Source organism: Manis pentadactyla, chromosome 13, assembly GCF_030020395.1.
Source record: "Manis pentadactyla isolate mManPen7 chromosome 13, mManPen7.hap1, whole genome shotgun sequence".
Lineage (NCBI taxonomy): Eukaryota > Metazoa > Chordata > Mammalia > Pholidota > Manidae > Manis > Manis pentadactyla.
The window spans coordinates 28,045,989-28,069,756 of NC_080031.1; the positions used below are offsets into that span (position 1 = coordinate 28,045,989).

The 23,768-nt window shown below is 38.9% G+C and overlaps 1 protein-coding gene across 2 annotated transcripts in view; it reads right to left on the reverse strand.

Annotated features, from left to right (window-relative positions):
- Positions 1–23,768, reverse strand: part of PGR (progesterone receptor) — a 97,303-nt gene that overhangs the window by 39,557 nt on the left and 33,978 nt on the right. For both annotated transcript variants that reach the window (XM_036902812.2, XM_036902814.2), the window contains exon 3: positions 11,770–11,886. In XM_036902812.2, coding sequence (XP_036758707.2) covers positions 11,770–11,886 — 117 coding nt within the window. The remainder of the gene's footprint in view (positions 1–11,769; positions 11,887–23,768) is intronic.

The window sequence follows — 23,768 nt, forward strand, 5'->3', positions numbered from 1 at the left end:
AGGGAAACAAAAGCAAAACTAAACTGGGACTACATCAAACAAAAAAGCTTCTGCACAGCAAAGGAAATGGTCAACAAAATGAAAAGGCAACCTACTGGATGGGAGAACATGTTTGCAAATTATGTATTTGATAAGGGGCTAATACCCAAAATTTATAAAGAACTCATATAACTCAACATCAAGAAATAAATCTGATGAAAAAATGAGCATAGGATCTGAATAGACATTTTTCAAAGAAGACATACATATGGCCAACAGACACATGAAAAGATGTTCATCACTCATCATCAGGGAAATGCAAATCAAAACCACAATGAGATATCACCTCACACCAAAGTGACTAATATCAAGACAAGAAATAAGTGTTGGTGTGGATATGAATAAAAGGGAACCCTAGTGCAATGCTGGTGAGATTATAAATTAGTACAGGTACTATGGAAAGTAATATGGAGGTTTCTTTAAAAAGTAAAAATAGAAATACCATAGGACCCAGCAATTTCACTCCTGGGAAGTTACCAGAAGAAAACAAAATTACTAATTTGCAAAGCCATATGCACGCCTATATTTATAGAACATTTTTTACAATAGCTGAAGCATGGAAGAAACCTGAATGACCGTGGATAGGTGAATGGATAAAAAAGATGTGGTACATATAAGCCATAAAAAATAACGAAATGGAATCTTGCCATTACCAACAACATGGACAGACCTACAAGATATTAGGACAAGTAAAATAAGTCAGACAGAGAAAGACAAATACTGTATGATTTCACTTACATGTGGAATACAAAAAAATAAAACAAATGAACAAAATAGAAGTGAACTCATGTATCAGAAAAGAGACTAATGGTTGCCATAGGGGAAGGGACTGAGAGCATGGGTAAAATAGGTTAAGGGGGAAAAAATTAGTGAAAATGCTTGATATCTTGATGTGAGTGATGGTTAAATGAGTGTATACATATGTCAAAATGCATCAAACTGTATGCTAAGATTTGTGCATTTATATTGTATTTGCCTCAATAAAAATTAAAAATAATAAATACTTTTTATACTAAAAAAAAAATAAGAAAACAACAAAAAACAAAAATTATCCTGTAATGATTTTTGGAATGAAAAAGTTACAATGTTGTATCCCTACATAAAAAAATAATTTCAGGTAGGTTAAGAACATGAACATGATTTAAAACTTTAAAGTTTTTTGTATGACTTTTAGTACATTATCTGCAAGATTTCAGGGTGGGAAATGATGTATAGGATAAATATTGATACATGTGGTTATTTAAAAATGAGAAAACATCATAAATAAGGGAGAAAGTGAAGACATAGATTGCATGTACCTAACAAAGAATAAGTATAGAGAATATAGATAAGATCTCTGAATCAATAAGAAAAAAGAAAATTTGGCATTACTTAACATATAGTTTGATAATAGTGCATATATAGAATTTACATGTAAAAAGACCTATGTTGGGGTTGGAGGCTTAGAACATTTTTAAGACATAAGTCTTAAAATAAGAAAAAAGACAACCAGTTGACAAATGGTCAATGGATATGAATAGCCAGTCCTCGGGAGAGGATATATAAATGGCCAATAAATATATGAAGCAATATTTGCCTTCACCACTAATCAAAAACATACAAATTAAAACAAAATTAGATGCTAAGTTTATGTCTATTAAATTAGAAAATTAAAAAATCTGAAAATATCCAAATACAGGTGAGGATACATGGTAAAAAGAACTTTCGAGGACTTCAGGAAGATGGCGGCGTGAGTAGAGCAGCGGAAATCTCCTCCCAAAACAACATATATCTATGAAAATATAACAAAGACAACCCTTCCTAGAATAAAGACCAGAGGACACAGGACAATATCCAGACCACATCCGCACCTGAGAGAACTCAGCGCCTCGTGAAGGGGGTAAGATACAAGCCCCGGCCCCGCCGAAGCCGAGCGCCCCTCCTCCCCAGCTCCCGGCGGGAGAAGAGCAGGCAGAGCGGGAGGGAGACGGAGCCCAGGACTGCCGAACACCCAGCCCCAGCCATCCGGGCCAGAGTGCAGGGCCCTCGATACTGGGAAAACAGGGCAACAAGAACAGTGAGCAGGCACTGGAGGCTGGGCGACAGAGGACATAAGAAAAGCGCGCGACCATTTTTTTTTGCTTTTTTGCTGTTTTGTTTTCGCTAGCGCTTTTTGGAAGTCTTAAAGGGATAGGGACCCCAATACTAGGGAAAAAGGGCAGAAAGACCGGTGAGCAGAGGCCTGAGGCTGGCACCGGAGAATAAAGAAAAACGAACGACCACCTTTTTTTTTTTTTTTTTTTTTTTTAATTAAAAACTTTTTTTTTTTTTTTAATTAAAAAATTTTTTTTTCTTTTTTTTTTTTGGTGGGCGTTGTTTTGTTTTGGTGGGTGCTTTTTGGAAGTCTTAAAGGGGCAGGGCGGGTCACTTAATCCAGAGGTAGGGAATCCGGGATCTCTGGGCACCCTAACCCCTGGGCTGCAGGGAGCAGGGAGGCCCCTTACGGAGATAAATAGCCTCCCAGCAGCTCCTGCTCCAAAGCGACTCCACCATTTTGGAGTAGCGGCCCGAGCTAGGCCACGCCCACAGCAAGAGCGGAGATTAACTCCATAGCAGCCGGGCAGGAAGCAGAAACCCTGTCTGTGCGCAGCTGCGCAGCACAAGCCACTAGAGGGCGCTGTTCTCCCAGGAGAGGAGGGACACAAACCAACAAGAAAGGAAGTCCTTCCAGCCGTCACTCGTCCCAGCTCTGCAAACTATTCCTATCACCATGAAAAGGCAAAGCTACAGGCAGACAAAGATCACAGAGACAACACCAGAGAAGGAGACAGACCTAACCAGTCTTCCTGACAAAGAATTCAAAATAAGAATCATAAACATGCTGACAGAGATGCAGAGAAATAAGCAAGAGAAATGGGATGAAGTCCGGAAGGAGATCACAGATGCCAGAAAGGAGATTGCAGAAATGAAACAAACTCTGGAAGGGTTTATAAGCAGAATGGATAGAATGCAAGAGGCCATTGATGGAATTGAAATCAGAGAACAGGAACGCATAGAAGCTGACATAGAGAGAGACAAAAGGATCTCCAGGAATGAAACAATATTAAGAGAACTGTGTGACCAATCCAAAAGGAACAATATCCGTATTATAGGGGTCCCAGAAGAAGAAGAGAGAGGAAAAGAGATGGAAAGTATCTTAGAAGAAATAATTGCTGAAAACTTCCCCACACTGGGGGAGGAAGTAACCAAACAGACCACGGAAATACACAGAACCCAAAACAGAAAGGATCCAAGAAGGGCAACACCAAGACACATAATAATTAAAATGGCAAAGATCAAGGACAAGGAAAGAGTGTTAAAGGCAGCTAGAGAGAAAAAGGTCACCTATAAAGGGAAACCCATCAGGCTAACGTCAGATTTCTCAACAGAAACCCTACAGGCCAGAAGAGAATGGCATGATATATTTAATACAATGAAACAGAACGGCCTTGAACCAAGGATACTGTATCCAGCACGACTATCATTCAAATATGACGGTGGGATTAAACAATTCCCAAACAAACAAAAGCTGAGGGAATTTGCTTTCCACAAACCACCTCTACAGAACATCTTACAGGGACTGCTCTAGATGGGAGCACTCCTAGAAAGAGCACAGCACAAAACACCCAACATATGAAGAATCGAGGAGGAGGAACAAGAAGGGAGAGAAGAAAAGAATCTCCAGACAGTGTATATAACAGCTCAATAAGCGAGCTAAGTTAGGCAGTAAGATACTAAAGAGGCTAACCTTGAACCTTTGGTAACCACGAATTTAAAGCCGGCAATGGCAATAAGTACATATCTTTCAATAGTCACCCTAAATGTTAATGGGTTGAATGCACCAATCAAAAGACACAGAGTAACAGAATGGATAAAAAAGAAAGACCCATCTATATGCTGCTTACAAGAAACTCACCTCAAACCCAAAGACATGTACAGACTAAAAGTCAAGGGATGGAAAAACATATTTCAAGCAAACAACAGCGAGAAGAAAGCAGGGGTTGCAGTACTAATATCAGACAGAATAGACTTCAAAACAAAGAAAGTAACAAGAGATAAAGAAGGACACTACATAATGAAAAAGGGCTCAGTCCAACAAGAGGATATAACCATTCTAAATATATATGCACCCAACAACCAGCATATGTGAAACAAATACTAACAGAACTAAAGGGGGATATAGACTGCAATGCATTCATTCTAGGAGACTTCAACACACCACTCACCCCAAAGGATAGATCCACTGGGCAGAAAATAAGTAAGGACATGGAAGCACCGAACAACACAGTAGAGCAGACGGACCTAATAGACATCTATAGAACTCTACATCCAAAAGCAGCGGGATATACATTCTTCTCAAGTGCACATGGAACATTCTCCAGAATAGACCACATACTAGGCCACAAAAAGAGCCTCAGAAAATTCCAAAAGATTGAAATCCTACCAACCAACTTTTCAGACCACAAAGGCATAAAACTAGAAATAAACTGTACAAAGAAAGCAAAGAGGCTCACAAACACATGGAGGCTTAACAACACACTCCTAAATAATCAATGGATCAATGACCAAATCAAAATGGAGATCCAGCAATATATGGAAACAAATGACAACAACAACACTAAGAACCAACTTCTGTGGGACACAGCAAAAGCAGTCTTAAGAGGAAAGTATATAGCAATCCAAGCATATTTAAAAAAGGAAGAGCAATCCCAAATGAATGGTCTAATGTCACAATTATCAAAATTGGAAAAAGAAGAACAGATGAGGCCTAAGGTCAGCAGAAGGAGGGACATAATAAAGATCAGAGAAGAAATAAATAAAATTGAGAAGAATAAAACAACAGCAAATATCAATGAAACCAAGAGCTGGTTCTTCGAGAAAATAAACAAAATAGATAAGCCTCTAGCCAGACTTATTAAGAAGAAAAGAGAGTCAACACAAATCAACAGTATCAGAAACGAGAAAGGAAAAATCACGACGGACCCCACGGAAATGCAAAGAATTATTGGAGAATACTATGAAAACCTATATGCTAACAAGCTGGGAAACCTAGGAGAAATGGACAACTTCCTAGAAAAATATAACCTTCCAAGATTGACCCAGGAAGAAACAGAAAATCTAAACAGACCAATTGCCAGCAACGAAATTGAAGCGGTAATCAAAAAACTACCAAAGAACAAAACCCCCGGGCCAGATGGATTTACCTCGGAATTTTATCAGACATACAGGGAAGACATAATACCCATTCTCCTTAAAGTTTTCCAAAAAATAGAGGAGGAGGGGATACTCCCAAACTCATTCTATGAAGCTAACATCACCCTAATACCAAAACCAGGCAAAGACCCCACCAAAAAAGAAAACTACAGACCAATATCCCTGATGAACGTAGATGCAAAAATACTCAACAAAATATTAGCAAACCGAATTCAAAAATACATCAAAAGGATCGTACACCATGACCAAGTGGGATTCATCCCAGGAATGCAAGGATGGTACAACATTCGAAAGTCCATCAACATCATCCACCACATCAACAAAAAGAAAGACAAAAACCACATGATCATCTCCATAGATGCTGAAAAGCATTTGACAAAGTTCAACATCCATTCATGTTAAAAACTCTCAGCAAAATGGGAATAGAGGGCAAGTACCTCAACATAATAAAGGCCATCTATGATAAACCCACAGCCAACATTATATTGAACAGCGAGAAGCTGAAAGCATTTCCTCTGAGATCGGGAACTAGACAGGGATGCCCACTCTCCCCACTGTTATTTAACATAGTACTGGAGGTCCTAGCCACGGCAATCAGACAAAATAAAGAAATACAAGGAATCCAGATCGGTAAAGAAGAAGTTAAACTGTCACTATTTGCAGATGACATGATACTGTACATAAAAAACCCTAAAGACTCCACCCCAAAACTACTAGAACTGATATCGGAATACAGCAAAGTTGCAGGATACAAAATCAACACACAGAAATCTGTGGCTTTCCTATATACTAACAATGAACCAACAGAAAGAGAAATCAGGAAAACAACTCCATTCACAATTGCATCCAAAAAAATAAAATACCTAGGAATAAACCTAACCAAAGAAGTGAAAGACTTATACTCTGAAAACTACAAGTCACTCTTAAGAGAAATTAAAGGGGACACTAACAGATGGAAACTCATCCCATGCTCGTGGCTAGGAAGAATTAATATCGTTAAAATGGCCATCCTGCCCAAAGCAATATACAGATTTGATGCAATCCCTATGAAACTACCAGCAACATTCTTCAATGAACTGGAACAAATAATTCAAAAATTCATATGGAAACACCAAAGACCCCGAATAGCCAAAGCAATCCTGAGAAAGAAGAATAAAGTAGGGGGGATCTCACTCCCCAACGGTTCAAGCTCTACTATAAAGCCATAGTAATCAAGACAATTTGGTACTGGCACAAGAGCAGAGCCACAGACCAATGGAACAGACTAGAGAATCCAGACATTAACCCAGACATATATGGTCAATTAATATTTGATAAAGGAGCCATGGACATACAATGGCGAAATGACAGTCTCTTCAACAGGTGGTGCTGGCAAAACTGGACAGCTACATGTAGGAGAATGAAACTGGACCATTGTCTAACCCCATATACAAAAGTAAACTCAAAATGGATCAAAGACCTGAATGTAAGCCATGAAATCATTAAACTCTTGGAAGAAAACATAGGCGAAAACCTCTTAGACATAAACATGAGTGACCTCTTCTTGAACATATCTCCCCGGGCAAGGAAAACAACAGCAAAAATGAACAAGTGGGACTATATTAAGCTGAAAAGCTTCTGTACAGCAAAAGACACCATCAATAGAACAAGAAGGATCCCTACAGTATGGGAGAATATATTTGAAAATGACACATCCGATAAAGGCTTGACGTCCAGAATATATAAGGAGCTCTCATGCCTCAACAAACAAAAAACAAATAACCCAATTAAAAAATGGGCAGAGGAACTGAAGAGACAGTTCTCCAAAAAAGAAATACAGATGGCCAACAGACACATGAAAAGATGCTCCACATCGCTAATTATCAGAGAGATGCAAATTAAAACTACAATGAGGTATCACCTCACACCAGTAAGGATGGCTGCCATCCAAAAGACAAACAACAACAAATGTTGGCGAGGCTGTGGAGAAAGGGGAACCCTCCTACACTGCTGGTGGGAATGTAAGTTAGTTCAACCATTGTGGAAAGCAGTATGGAGGTATATCAAAATGCTCAAAACAGACTTACCATTTGACCCAGGAATTCCACTCCTAGGAATTTACCCTAAGAACGCAGCAATCAAGTTTGAGAAAGACAGATGCACCCCTATGTTTATTGCAGCACTATTTACAATAGCCAAGAATTGGAAGCAACCTAAATGTCCATCAATAGATGAATGGATAAAGAAGATGTGGTACATATACACAATGGAATACTACTCAGCCATAAGAAAAGGGCAAATCCAATCATTTGCAGCAACATGGATGGAGCTGGAGGGTATTATGCTCAGTGAAACAAGCCAAGCGGAGAAAGAGAAATACCAAATGATTTCACTTATCTGTGGAATATAAGAGCAAAAGAAAAACTGAAGGAACAAAACAGCAGCAGAATCACAGAACTCAAGAATGGACTAACAGGTACCAAAGGGAAAGGGACTGGGGAGGATGGGTGGGTAGGGAGGGATAAGGGGGGGAGAAGTAGGGGGGTATTAAGATTAACTTGCATGGGGGGGTAGGAGAAAAGGGAGGGCTGTACAACACAGAGAAGGCAAGTAGTGATTCTACAACATTTTGCTATGCTGATGGACAGTGACTGTAAAGGGGTTTATAGGGGATACCTGGTATAGGGGAGAGCCTAGTTAACATAATATTCGTCATGTAAGTGTAGATTAGTGATACCAAAAACAAAGCAAAAAAAAAAAAAAAAAGGGCAGTTCCTGTGTGGTAACCTCCAACGAGTTCTACACAAGGGTATAAAGGGCATATAAAAGTGTAGGCAAAGGGTCTGTTTGTGTTTATACAAAGGATCAAAGCCTAATTGGGCTACCCCAAAAATGAACTAAGATATGATATGAAAAAGAACTTCCAACATCTGCACTCTCTGGAAGACTCATGCCGGAAGATGATCATCAAAAAACACCAACAAAGATCCACGCACTGGTACAGCTGTAGATGCACTCATCCCACCAGTTCCTGGACTTGCCATGGGAATGAGGAAGGAGATATCTAAGCTGGCCTGTACATACAGTAAAACAACAAATTTGACTGGATCTATACTGTTGGAACTCAACCAAGAATTTGGAGAAGTGCAAATTGTAGCGCTCCAAACTCTTACAACTACAGACTATTTACTGTTAAAAGAACATATGGCATGTGAACAGTCCCCAGGAATGGGTTGTTTTAATTTGTCTGATTTCTCTCAGACTGTTCAAGTTCAGTTGGACAATATCCACCATATCATAGATAAGTTTTCACAAATGCCTAAGGTGCCTTAATGGTTTTCTTGGTTTCACTGGAGATGGCTGGTAATTACAGATATGCTTTGGTTATGTAACTATACTCCTATTATGTTAATGTGTGTGCGCAATTTAAGTAGTAGCTTAAAACCTATATAGGCTGAAGTTACTCTACAAGAAGATATGTCAAAGAAATAATCAATCTTCCCATGTTTTCTTCCGCCTGCTACTTCTATAGCTTTTCTTCTTCCTTCCTAATTACAACCCTTAAATAGAATTCGTGCCTCATATCAAATTTACCGAGTATCATAACTCCTCCAAGTGGTAAAGATACCTCAAGACAAATGCTGGGCATAGAAGCCACAGGGCATAAATATGCAAAGAAGTAAAAAGCTAACCTTTTCAAACAATAAGGCTTCCCTCTCACTTACCAACTTCACATTTCCCTGTATGGCCCTGGAAGATGACTGGTTAGCCAGAGATGGGTAAGATTCCTCAAGGGAGGAACAACCTAAGACAGGCACAGTCGCAGGGGGGCCATCAGGTGAGAAATTGGGGATCAACAGAGGTGAGGCTTAGAACCTCACCCCCCCTGTTCTGAGAGAAATCTTCTGCATACGTGGATGTTTTAATGCCCTGGTCTAGCTTGGATTAACACATAGTCTACAGGCACACACCTGATCATCTACATTTGCTCTCTTACAACACTAAACTATGTTTTCTACCTTTATCTTGTATCTACCTACCACTTCAGCATTTTATTAAAAATCATAATAATAAAGAGAGAAATGTGGTATCCACATATAAATCAAGTATAAAAACCAAATGAGTATTCACATTTGAACTGACTGTTTAGAGTTCATAATGCATGAGCAAAACCGAAAGTTTCTGTGATGACTGCCCTTGTACTGTTCACTATGTAACTTATTCATTATGTAAGAATTTGTTCTACATGTAAGAACTTGTTTGTTATGCCTCAGAAGATTGGAGACTGATGAAAATTAGGCTTGGGGTGGATTAATGATTGTGCATTGAGCATTGACTCCCCTATACAGAATTTTATTGTCGTTAACAACCATTTGATCAATAAATATGAGAGATGCCCTCACAAAAAAAAAAAAAAAAAAAAAAAAAAGGACAGACTTCCAATGGTAAAATAAATAAGTAACCGGGATGTAATGTATAGCATAAGGAATATAGTCAAGATATTGTAACAGCTTGGTAGGGTGATAGCTGGAACCTAGAATTATGTATATAAATGTTCTACCACTGTGTTGTACACTTGAAACTAATGTAATGTAATACTGTGCGTCAACTACCCTTCAATAAAAAATAATTATTTAAAAAAAAAAAAAAAAAAAAAAAAGAACTTTCATTCCCTCCTGGAAAAAATACTTGGGAGAGTGATTTGGTATTTAGGTAACATCTCATAAGGTACAATAAATCTAGGCATTTCCTTTCTAGGTATATAGCCTGGAGAACTTTTCAAACATATTTTCGGTAAAATTGTAATATTTCCAGAACCTCTTGCCTGGCCTTAGTTCATCTCCCTATCAATAGGTGTTTCCGAGAGAACTAGTCCATCTCCATATCAATAGGTAATTACAAGGGGGAGCAAGGGCATATCTGAATCAGAGAGGCTGGGTGGGGTCCCCTTCCTCTGCAGCCAGGTCATGAGAGATACGGCAAGCAGAAGTGGATGCCTACTTGTAAGCAATAAACAGGTTCTCCCTCTGATTTTGGTTTCAAAGGTATTTTGGTTTCAAAGGTATTTTGCCCTGGCATTTTCCTCCCAGAGTTACACATATGCACAAAGATACAGGTACAAGAATGTTTATTATAGCACATTTTATAATATAAATTGGAAATGTTCGTTAACAAAATAAGCTAGTGTACTGTGGAATGTTCATGAAATGAAGTGCCACAGTTAAACTGAAACCCTAGCTACATGTATAAATATGAACAAATCTAAAAAAAATGTTCACACAACTTTGAGTCCAATAAGCAAGTTAAGGAAGTATCTGTACAGTGTGGCCATTTATATAAAGTTTAAAAATATTCAAAATAGTACTATACTACTTAAGGGTCCATACACTTGAGTTACAAGTATGCAGTTGTTGAACAGAATAGTGTCAACTTCAGATTCCAGTGGGCCCAAGGCAACTTTTAAGTTTAATTTCCTGTTTCCACTAAATAATTGACTTTCCAGAACATTCATAACTGGAAAGCATCATGTTTTTTCAAATACACAGTATTTTCATGGTAAACAGTTTCTTCCTTTTCCACTTCTAAAGTCTCTGTTCATTCCTTGAGATCCTCCTCCCTGAAGCTTTTACCAACTCCCTCAGATAGAATTCTTTCTTTTTCTCTATTTGCATAGCAATGCATGGTGCCTGCCTTAAATCACTTACTCTTCTGTTTGGTAATTTATTAGGTTTGACTGTAACATGCTCAAAGGCAGCAGGAACGAAATTCAGCAGGGTGCTTAACATGAGGACACTGAAAACTACTGGTCTAATACACTCTTTCCCAGAGTGTAATACATACTACTATGGTACATGACATGTTTTGGGGTGCTCATTCACTTACCATCATTTGACATATATATTTATTTATATTTATATGTAAGCTCCATGAAGGTAGGGATTTGGTTCATTTTTTTTTTTTTTGTGCAGCTATACCCCCAGAACATAGAATAGTACCTGATAAGTAGTAAGAGCTCAATATATAGTTACCTAAAGAGAAGGATGTAAAAGGGAGTGATGTAGAGAGAGAGGGACAGATCAATGCAAAAGAGGGGCTTGATCAATTCATAGAATTCTTTTTTGAGCTGGAAGGAATTTCAGTGCTCTCATTTTACAGATACGGAGACTGAAGCCCAGAAAAGGTTACTTACTGATTTAAGGTAACACAGGCAATGAGAGGCAGATCCTAGACTCCAACCCATGTTACTTAATAAGAGGTTGGTAAACTTCCCATACATCCTCTCATAGGCAACACAGACCAATAAAGGTGTATTACTTCTCATAACAGATTTCAGTTCAACATGCTGAAAATCTATAAAATTAATGGGATACTACTGGTTGTTGCTTAATCAGACACTGATAATCAAGACAGAAAAAGCAAAGCAAGAACAAAGATGAATAAGAAAACTAGGAATTTCTGACCCACAGTTTTACAGTGTAAATACTCAATATTATATTACTGACAAAAATATCGCATTACCTCCAAGGACCATGCCAGCCTGACAGCACTTTCTAAGGCGACATGCTGGGCAGTTTTTTCTGCGGATTTTATCAACAATGCAGTCATTTCTTCCAGCACATAAATAGTTATGTTGTCCTAAAGAAAAAAAAGAAAACAAGAAACAGTATAATTACTTACAATAGCTAAGGACCATTGAAAATTTTACGTACTAACAACTGAAAAAGAAGATATGCATATCAGCAAGTATGTGACTGTTAGCCTCTTGTTTGGCATAACTGAATGCTGGTGACGCTTCAAATCTGTTCAATACTGCACCTGTGCCCCTAGGAGCCTTAATGAGGTGAACAGAGCTTAGAAATCAATTCCAGGGCTCCTTTAAAAATCTTTTGTACAAGATTTCTCTGCATCTTCTAAATGGTGTCATTATCATATTGTCCTTTCTGTCATTTCAAAATTAACTACATGTTGCTGATAAGCATTAGTTGTGTAAGACAGTCAAGATCTAGTAAAACTTTTCTAAACCTTCAGGAAAACATAGAAATAGATTAATATTGATATTCAACAGGAGAAGAAAGTAGAAAAAGTTAGTGTTTATGGTATGACCCATGAAATATAAGCTTCAGCCAACACGAACTAGTACATATGGGGCACTCAACACCACAAACACAAATGCTGGGAAAAAATATGATAGAAGCATACTGTTCAGTATCAGTTTAGCACTCCAATCCCAGAAAAAACGGAAATTCCTTTAAGCCAGAAATGAAGAAAGAAATGAAAGGCACAGGGATAAACTAGCATGGACCCTGCAGTGGTCCAAACAAGCTTCAGCTGTAGATATAGGACCGAGGAACCAAGAATTGGGGTTTAAAGCTTATGAGTGGCTGAGATTTGTGACCTCAAGCTTGTTGTATAAAATGGAGAATCTCAAAAGGCTATTGTATCCATGAAAATAGGGTAGAAAACACTACCCAGATTATGCCAATGAAGCCAGGAATTTGTCCAAAATTTGGGTGGGGAGAGGAGTCATCCACGACTAAAAACAAAATAAAAATCTTGGCTTTTATGTGAAGTGATTTTCACTTGGTGTGTGAACCTGCACCAAGAAACAAATACTGGTCTAGAACCATTGACACTCCCAGGGCCTTGGAAGAGGCAAATGCAAAACCTGTCTGTAAGGACAGGTATACATATATGCAAAATAATGATTTTTACTAGAATATATATGGAAGCAGTTTCCTAGTTAGCCTCAAACTGAAAACAACCCAAATATCTTCTATAGCATAACGTGTAAACAAACTAATTCATTGAATGCATGATTATATAGCAATGAGAATTTATGTCTAGCCCATGCTAAAACACAGATGAACTCTGCAAGAATAATGTTGTATACAATAAGTAGACACAGAGAAATACTGTATGATTCCATTAATATAAAGTTCCAAAACAGTCAAAACCACCTGTGGTGTTAGAAGGTGGGGGGTTAGTTACTTTTAGGGAGTGACTGGAAGAGGCACAAGGGGACTTCTGGCCAGCTAATGATTTTTAAATTCCTTGGTTTAGATGATGGTAACACAGTTTCATTTACTCCATGATAATTCATCAAGCTCTATGCCTTTAATTTGAGCACTTTCCTGAAAATATTTATGTCAATAAAAATTCTATTATTTCTTTCTTTAAAATGGTTCCACCTAACAGGACAGCCTAGAGGGCACTGTGATCCAACAGACAGAGTCCATGTAGCGCCAACCACTGGGAAGGCCAGAGGCTGAGGGCTGAAACCAGAAGTGTCCAGAGAGAAAAGAGGCATTACCTGTATCATAAGATTAGAGCTGGAGCTTCCCAGTGAAATATCCCCAGGAATTCCACCAAAGTATCCTCCTAGAGAGTCAGTTATAACCATCCTCTAAACACAGAGAATGCCAGTGACAGTCCAATATGTATGTACCTGCGAAGTACAACAGTGCTTTTCCTTTTAACCTCTTATCCTAGGCTTTCACCCTGAAAAGGTCACAATCAGCTGCTGATGGGTCTGAGGAGTGTAAGCAGGGTAAAAAAATTGAAGGTGATCTTGTTTGTTCTTCCCTACAGGCTACAGACTCCAAGCAGTGCTGAGCTGGGGAAACAGGGAAATCCTAAATTAGGGGAGAATTTCTAATTTTAACTATAATGCTGATCTGTGCAGTTTGATTACTGAAATGAGACTGTTCTTTCGATTAAAAACTGTGAGATTGGACAAAGATTTCATGTAGAGTATGGAAGAACTAGCCCACAGAGCAAGTGCTGTTGTTAGAAGTCATGATGATATTGGCATTTTGAGAAAAAAAATACACACACACACACACATGAATACATATACATATGGATAACACAATTAGGGAATTATTTTAATGTTGCTAGAAACAGAATTATATTCCAATGTTCTCACCTAAAGGCATTTTTGCTTCCTTCTCCTACTCCACCTCTGGGACAGTTTTAGTTCATACAACTAACTAGGGTAGACGCTACTGAGAAGCCAGGGACACTGCTGAACGTTGTACAATGCACAGGACAGTCTCCACAACAAGAATTAACTGGCACAGAAGGTCAGTACTGCTGAGGTTGAGAAAGTTTGGTGTAAACCCATGATCAACCCCACTTGGTCAAAAAGATGTATTTTCTGCATGAGTTTACTGAAAATGCCCAGAAGCAAAGACAATCCAGCAGCAATAAACACTAGGATACAGATTGTTGTATGTAATATCACTTTCATCTGAAAGGAACCACAGCTCCTTGGAGAAATGGCTGATCCAGGACTGGGACAGAAAACGGACAAGTTGAGCCAAGGATGTTTTGTTTTGACAGAGTTTTATGTCGTGGAGAATTAATGAAATCATGTCAAAGCCACAATGACCAAACATAAAACCATTTATAAAAAGGCATGAGGGGCTTCTATAGGGAGCCAAAATGGCGGCGTGAGTAGAGCAGTGGAAATCTCCTCTCAAAACCACATATATTTATGAAAATATAACAAAGACAACTCTTCCTAGAATAGAGACCAGAGGACACAGGACAACATCCAGAACATATCCACACCTGCAAGAATCCAGCGCCTCACGAAGGGGATAAGATACAAGCCCCAGCCTGCGGGACACGAGCGCCATTCCCCCTAGCTCCTGGTGGGAGGAGAGGAGTCGGAGCGGGAGGGAGAGGGAGCCCAGGACTACTGAACACCCAGCCCCAGCCATCCAGACCAGAGTGCAGACACAGTGCATGTGTGGAGGGCTGGATACTAGGGAAACAGGACAGCAAGACCAGTGAGTGGGTCCCTGAGGCCGGCGCCCGAGGACAAAGAAAAAAGAGCGGCTTTTTTTCTTTCTTTAAAAATTATTTTATTTTTTTTTGGCGAGTGGTTTTTGGAAGTCTTAAAGGGACAGGGACCTCAAAACAGGACAGAAGCGTCCCGGGACATTTAGTCCAGAGGCAGGAAATCTGGGGATCTCTGGGCACTCTAACCCCCTGGGCTGCAGAGAGCAGGGAGGCCCCTCACTGAGATAAATAGCCTCCCAGCCGCTCCCCCTCCAACGCGGCTCCACCATTTTGGAGCAGCAGCCGAGGCAGGCCACGCCCACCGCAACAGTGGAGATAAACTCCATAGCAACCGGGCAGGAATCAGAAGCCCTGTCTGCGCGTAGCTGCCTAGCACAAGCCACTAGTGGTCGCTGTTCTCCCAGGAGAGGAGGGCCACAAACCAACACGAAGGGAAGTTCTTCCAGCCATCACTCGTCCCCGCTCTTCAAACTATTTCTATCACCATGAAAAGGCAAAATTACAGGCAAACCAAGATCACAGAGACAACACCATAGAAGGAGACACACCTAACCAGTCTTCCTGAAAAAGAATTCAAAATAAAAATCATAAACATGCTGACCAAGATGCAGAGAAATATGCAAGAGATAAGGGATGAAGTCCAGAGGAAGATCACAGATGCCAGGAAGGAGATTACAGAAGTGAAACAAACTCTGGAAGGATTTATAAGCAGAATGGATAAGATGCAAGAGGCCATTGATGGAATAGAAACCAGAGAACAGGAACGCACAGAAGCTGACATAGAGATAAAAGGATCTCCAGGAATGAAACAATATTAAGAGAACTGTGTCACCAATCCAAAAGGAACAATATCCATATTATAGGGGTACCAGAAGAAGAAGAGAGAGAAAAAGGGATAGAAAATGTCTTTGAAGAAATAATTGCTGAAAACTTCCCCAAACTGGGGGAGGAAATAATCGAACAGACCACGGAAATACACAGAATTCCCAATAGAAAGGACCCAAGGAGAACACCAAGACACATAATAATTAAAATGGCAAAGATCAAGGACAAGGAAAGAGTTTTAAAGGCAGCTAGAGAGAAAAAGATCAACTATAAAGGAAAACCCATCAGGCTATCATCAGACATCTCGACAGAAACCTTACAGGCCAGAAGAGAATGGCATGATATATTTAATGCAATGAAACAGAAGGGCCTTGAACCAAGGATACTGTATCCAGCATGATTATCATTTAAATATGATGGAGGGATTAAACAATTCCCAGACAAGCAAAAGCTGAGGGAATTTGCCTCCCACAAACCACCTCAACAGGGCATCATACAGGGACTGCTCTAGATGGGAGCACTCCTAAAAAAGCACAGAACAAAACACCCAACATATGAAGAATGGAGGGGGAGGAATAAGAAGGGAGAGAAGAAAAGAATCTCCAGACAGTGTATATAACAGCTCAATAAGTGAGCTAACTTAGGCAGTAAGATACTAAAGAGGCTAACCTTGAACCTTTGGTAACCACAAATTTAAAGCCTGCAATGGCAATAAGTACATATCTTTCAATAGCCACCCTAAATATAAATGGACTGAATGCACCAAAAGACAAAGAGTAATAGAATGGATAAAAAAGCAAGACCCATCTATATGCTGCTTACAAGAAACTCACCTCAAACCCAAAGACATGCACAGACTAAAAGTCAAGGGATGGAAAAACATATTTCAGGTACACAGAGAGAAGAAAGCAGGGGTTGCAGTACTAATATCAGACAAAATAGACTTCAAAACAAAGAAAGTAACAAGAGATAAAGAAGGACACTATATAATGATAAAGGGCTCAGTCCAACAAGAGTATATAACCATTCTAAATATATATGCACCCAACACAGGAGCACCAGCATTTGTGAAACAAATACTAACAGAACTAAAGGGGGAAATAGACTGCAATGCATTCATTTTAGGAGACTTCAACATGCCACTCACCCCAAAGGACAGATCCACTGGGCAGAAAATAAATAAGGACATGGAGGCACTGAACAACACAGTAGAACAGATGGACCTAATAGACATCTATAGAACTCTACATCCAAAAGCAACAGGATATACATTCTTCTCAAGTGCACATGGAACATTCTCCAGAATAGAACACATAGTAGCCCACAAAAAGAGCCTCAGTAAATTTCAAAATATTGAAATTCTACCAACAGACTTTTCAGACCACAAAGGTATAAAACTAGAAATAAATTCTACAAAGAAAACAAAAAGGCTCACAAACACATGGAGGCTTAACAACATGCTCCTAAATAATCAATGGATCAACAAACAAATTAAAATAGAGATCAAGGAATATATGGGAACAAATGACAACAACAACACAAAGCCCCAACTTCTGTGGGATGCAGCAAAAGCAGTCTTACGAGGAAAGTATATAGCGATCCAGGCACACTTGAAGGAAGAACAATCCCAAATGAATACTCTAACATCACGATTATCAAAACTGGAAAAAGAAGAACAAATGACACCTAAAGTCAGCAGAAGGAGGAACATATAAAGATCAGAGAAGAAATAAACAAAATTGAGAAGAATAAAACAATAGCAAAAATCAATGAAACCAAGAGCTGGTTCTTTGAGAAAATAAACAAAACAGATATGCCTCTAGTCAAACTTTTTAAGAGAAAAAGAGAATCAACACAAATCAACAGTATCAGAAATGAGAACGGAAAAATCACGACAGACTCCACAGAAATACAAAGAATTATTAAAGACTAGTATGAAAACCTATATACCAACAAGCTGGAAAACCTAGAAGAAATGGACAACTTCCTAGAAAAATACAACCTTCCAAGACTGACCAAGGAAGAAACACAAAAGTTAAACCAATTACGAGTAAAGAAATTGAAACGGTAGTCAAAAAACTACCCAAGAACAAAACCCCCAGGCCGGACAGATTTACCTCGGAATTTTATCAGACACACAGAGAAGACATAATACCCATTCTCCTTAAAGTTTTCCAAAAACTAAAAGAGGAGGGAATACTCCCAAACTCATTCTATAAAGACAACATCACCCTTATACCAAAACCAGGCAAAGACCCCACCAAAAAAGAAAATGACAGACCAATATCCCTGATCAATGTAGATGCAAAAATACTCAATAAAATATTAGCAAACCGAATTCAAAAATATATCAAAAGGATCATACACCATGACCAAGTGGGATTCCTCCCAGGGATGCAAGGATGGTACAACATTTGAAAATCCATCAACATCATCCACCACATCAACAAAAAGAAAGACAAAAACCACATGATCATCTCCATAGTTGCAGAGAAAGCATTTGACAAAATTCAACATCCAATCATGATAAAAACTCTCAGCAAAATGGGAATAGAGGGCAAGTACCTCAACATAATAAAGGCCATCTATGATAAACCCACAGCCAACATCATACTGAACAGCGAGAAGCTGAAAGCTTTTCCTCTGAGATCGGGAACAAGACAGGGATGCCCACTCTCCCCACTGTTATTTAACATAGTACTGGAGGTCCTAGCCACGGCAATCAGACAAGACAAAGAAATACAAGGAATCCAGATTGGTAAAGAAGAAGTTAAACTGTCACTATTTGCAGATGACATGATACTGTACATAAAAAAACCCCAAAGACTCCACTCCAAAACTACTAGAACTGATATCAGAATACAGCAAAGTTGAAGGATACAAAATTAACACACAGAAATCTGTGGCTTTCCTATATACTAACAATGAACCAACAGAAAGAGAAATCAGGAAAACAACTCCATTCACAATTGCATCAAAAAGAATAAAATACCTAGGAATAAACCTAACCAAAGAAGTGAAAGACCTATACCCTGAAAACTACAAGTCACTCTTAAGATAAATTAAAGGGGACACTAACAAATGGAAACTCATCCCATGCTCCTGGCTAGGAAGAATTAATATCTTCAAAATGGCCATCCTGCCCAAAGCAATATACAGATTTGATGCAATCCCTATCAAATTACCAGCAACATTCTTCAACTAACTGGAACAAATAGTTCAAAAATTCATATGGAAACACCAAAGACCCCAAATAGCCAAAGCAATCCTGAGAAAGAAGAATAAAGTAGGGGGGATCTCACTCCCCAACTTCAAGCTCTACTACAAAGCCATAGTAATCAATACAATTTGGTACTGGCGCAAGAACAGAGCCACAGACCAGTGGAACAGATTAGAGACTCCAGACATTAACCGAAACATATATGGTCAATTAATATTTGATAAAGGAGCCATGGACGTACAATGGCGAAATGACAGTCTCTTCAACAGATGGTGCTGGCAAAACTGGACAGCTACATGTAGGAGAATGAAACTGGACCATTGTCTAACCCGATACACAAAAGTAAATTCAAAATGGATCAAAGACCTGAATGTAGGTCATGAAACCATAAAACTCTTAGAAAAAAACAGGCAAAAACCTCTTAGACATAAACATGAGTGACTTCTTCTTGAACATATCTCCCCGGGCAAGGAAAACAACAGCAAAAATGAACAAGTGGGACTATATTAAGCTGAAAAGCTTCTGTACAGCAAAAGATACCATCAATAGAACAAAAAGGTACCCTACAGTATGGGATAATATATTTGTAAATGACACATCCGATAAAGGCTTGACGTCCAAAATATATAAAGAGCTCACCCACCTCAACAAACAAAAAACAAATAATCCAATTAAAAAATGGGCAGAGGAACTGAACAGACAGTTCTCCAAAAAAGAAATACAGATGGCCAACAGACACATGAAAAGATGCTCCACATCACTAATTATCAGAGAAATGCTAATTAAAACCACAATGAGATATCACCTCAAACCAGTAAGGATGGCTACCATCCAAAAGACAAACAACAACAAATGTTGGCGAGGTTGTGGAGAAAGGGGAACCCTCCTACACTGCTCCTGGGAATTTAAATTAGTTCAACCATTGTGGAAAGCAGTATGGAGGTTCCTCAAAATGCTCAAAATAGACTTACCATTTGACCGAGGAATTCCACTCCTAGGAATTTACCCTAAGAATGCAGCACTCAAGTTTGAAAAAGACAGATGCACCCCTATGTTTATCGCAGCACTATTTACAATAGCCAAGAATTGGAAGCAACCTAAGTGTCCATCAGTAGATGAATGGATAAAGAAAATGTGGTACATATACACATGGAATATTATTCAGCCATAAGAAGAAAACAAATCGACCATTTGCAACAATATGGATGGAGCTACAGGGTATTATGCTCAGTGAAATAAGCCAAGCAGAGAAAGAGAAATACCAAATGATTTCATTCATCTGTGGAATATAAGAACAAAGGAAAAACTGAAGGAACAATACAGCAGCAGAATCACAGAACTCAAGAATGGACTAACAGGTACCAAAGGGAAAGGGACTGGGGAGGATGGGTGGGTAGGGAGGGATAAGGGGGGGGAGAAGAAAGGGGGTATTATGATTAACATGCATAACGGGGGTGGGAGAAAGGGGAGGGTTGTATAACACAGAGAAGACAAGTAGTGATTCTACAACATTTTGCTATGCTGATGGACAGTCACTGTAAATGGGTTTGTGGGGGGAACCTGGTATAGGGGAGAGCCTAGTAAACATAATATTCTTCATGTAATTGTAGATTAATGATAAGAAAAAAAAAGGAAAGAAAAGGGGGATTACTCCCTGATAGGATAAAACTAACTGTAAATCAACGAATAATGCACGCTTTAAATATCCTTAATTTTGATCATTTAAAGGGTGTCAGATGTTCAGCTATGGAAATACATTTTTCTGATAATATTCCTTTCTCTTAAAAAAAAAAAAGCAGTTCCTGTGTGGTGATCTCCAATAAGTTCTTCACAATGGTATAAAGGGCATATCAAAGTGTGGGCAAAGGGTTTGTTTGTGTTTATACAGAGGATCAAAGCCTAATTTGGCTACCCAGAAAACGAATTAAGATACGATATGAAGAAGAACTTCCAACATCAACATTCTCTGGAAGAGTCATTCCAGAAGATGATCATCAAAAAACTTCAACAAAGATCCTGGTGCTGCTGCAGTTGTAGCTGCATTCATCCCACCGGTTCCTGGACTTGCCATTGGAATGAAGAAGGAGATATGTATGTTGGCCTGTGCATACAGTAAAACAACAAATTTGACTGGATCTATACTGTCAGAACTCAATCAAGAATTAGGAGAAGTGCAAGTTGCAGCGCTCCAAAATCTTGCGACTACAGACTATCTACTGTTAAAAGAACATATGGGATGTGAACAGTTCCCAGGAATGTGTTGTTTTAAATTGTCTGATTTTTCTCCAACTATTCAAATTCAGTTAGACAATATCCATCATATCATTGATACGTTTTCACAAATGCCTAGGGTGCCTAACTGGTTTTTTTGGTTTCACTGGAGATGGCTGGTAATTGTAGGTCTGCTATGGTTATGTAGCTGTATTCATATTATGTTAATGTGTGTACGCAATTTAATTAGTAGTTTAAAACCTATACATGCTTATGTTACTCTACAAGAAGATATGTCAAAGAAATAATCAATCTTCCCATGTTTTCTTCTGTCTGCTACTTCTATAGCTTTCCTTCTTCCTTCCTAATTACAACCCTTCAGTAGAATTCGTGCCTCATATCGAAATTACCGAGTATCATAATTCTTCCAAGTCGTAAAGATACCTCGAGACAAATGCTGGGCATAGAAGCCACAGGGCATAAATCTGCAAAGAAGTAAAAAGCTAACCTTTTCAAACAATATTGCTTCTCTCTCATTTACCAACTTTACATTTCCCTGTATGGCCCTGGAAGATGACTGGTTAGCCAGAGACGGGTAAGATTCCTCAAGGGAGGAACAACCTAAGACAGGCACAGTCGCAGGGGGGCCATCAGGTGAGAATTTGGGGATAAATAGAGGTGAGGCTTAGAACCTCACCCCCCCTGTTTTGAGAGAAATCTTCTGCATCTGTGGATGTTTTGTTGCCCTTGTCTAGCTTGGATTAATACTTACTCTATAGGCACACACCTGATCATCTACATTTGCCCTCTTACAGCACTAAACTATGTTTTCTACCTTTATCTTGCATCTACCTACCACTTCAGCATTTTATTTAAAATAATAGTAATAATAATAATAATAAGGGAGAAATGTGGGATCCACATATGAATCAAGTATAAAAATCAAACTAATATTCATATTTGACCTGATAGTTTATAGTTCATAATGCGTGATCAAAACCGAAAGTTTCTGTGATGACTGCCCTTGCATTGTTCACCATGTAAGAACTTGTTCACTATGTAAGAATTTGTTCACCATGTAAGAATTTGTTCGTTATGCTTCAGAAGATTGGAGACTGTTGAGAATTAGGCTTAGGGTTGATTAATGATTGTGCATTGCGTCCCCTATACAGAATTTTATTGTTGTTAACAACCATTTGATCAATAAATATGAGAGATGCCCTCTCAAAAAAAAAAAAAAGCCATGAGGGAAGGTTAAGGAAATGTTGACTTCATCAAGTGTGAAAAGACAATTAAAACACTCCGTTTTTCAAGTACATATCTGTGTGATGCCACATTTTCTTCATTTGTTTCAACCAAAATAACATATTGCAACAGATTGAATGTAGACACATAAGAAATAAAGCTGCATTCTATTAAGGCACTGTGAGTAGAACTGCAATATTTCCAGAATCTCTTGCCTGGCCTTAGTGCATCTCCATATCAATAAGTGTTTCCAAGGGGTGGAGAGAAGTAGACCATTTCCATATCAGTAGGTGATTACATGGGGGAGCAAGGGCATATCAGGACCAGAAGAGTTTGGTGGAGTACCTTTTTGCAGCCAGGTGACAAGAGACACAGGGGAGCAGAAGTGGGCAGAAGTGGACAACTGCTTGTAAGCAATAAACAAGTTTCTCGCACTTTATTTGTCCCTTGACTGATTTCAGTTTCAATGGTAATTTGCCCTGGGCTGGGAATATATCTTCCACCCAGAGTTATAGGCACATATTACAATGACTTGTAAAAATGTGCACTGTTGTCATTAAATTATTTAGGATTGGAAAATTAACAGCTAATGGGTTTGCTGTTTTTTAAGTGAGTTGGTGAGAAGTTTCAGAAAGTATTTTTAATTTCTAGTGGAAAATTTTGATACACATAAATATTATTTGGGCTCTCAATAATTCTTAGGCATGTAAAGGGGTCATGAGACAAAGCGTTTGAGAACCACTGGCCTGTGTGATTGTTGTCAAAATGTTTAACCTGAATCTAATCATGTGGGACAAAAAATCAGACAAATCTAGATTCTGAAAATGTTTACAAAACAGCTGGCCTGGTCTTCTCAAAAATGTCAATCACCCAAAAGACAAAAAAAGGAGGGTGATCTTGAAAAAGATGGTGGTGTGAGAAGTGAGTCAGAAACATCCTCTCAAAACCACATATAACATGAAAATATAGCAAATACAACTAATCCTGAAAGAGCAACTGGGAAGAAGAGTGGAACAGATGGCCTACATCTGGGGAAAAGAGAAGACCTCATGGAAAAGGGTAAAGTAGCAAAGCCATGATCTGGCAGGACCCACGCCCTCTCCCTTCCCCTGCTCAAGAGCAGGAGGAAGAGAAACAGAGAGGGAAGGGAGTAGAAGCACAGGACTGCCAAACACCCACCCCTGAAGATTTCTTTCAAGACAACGGACCC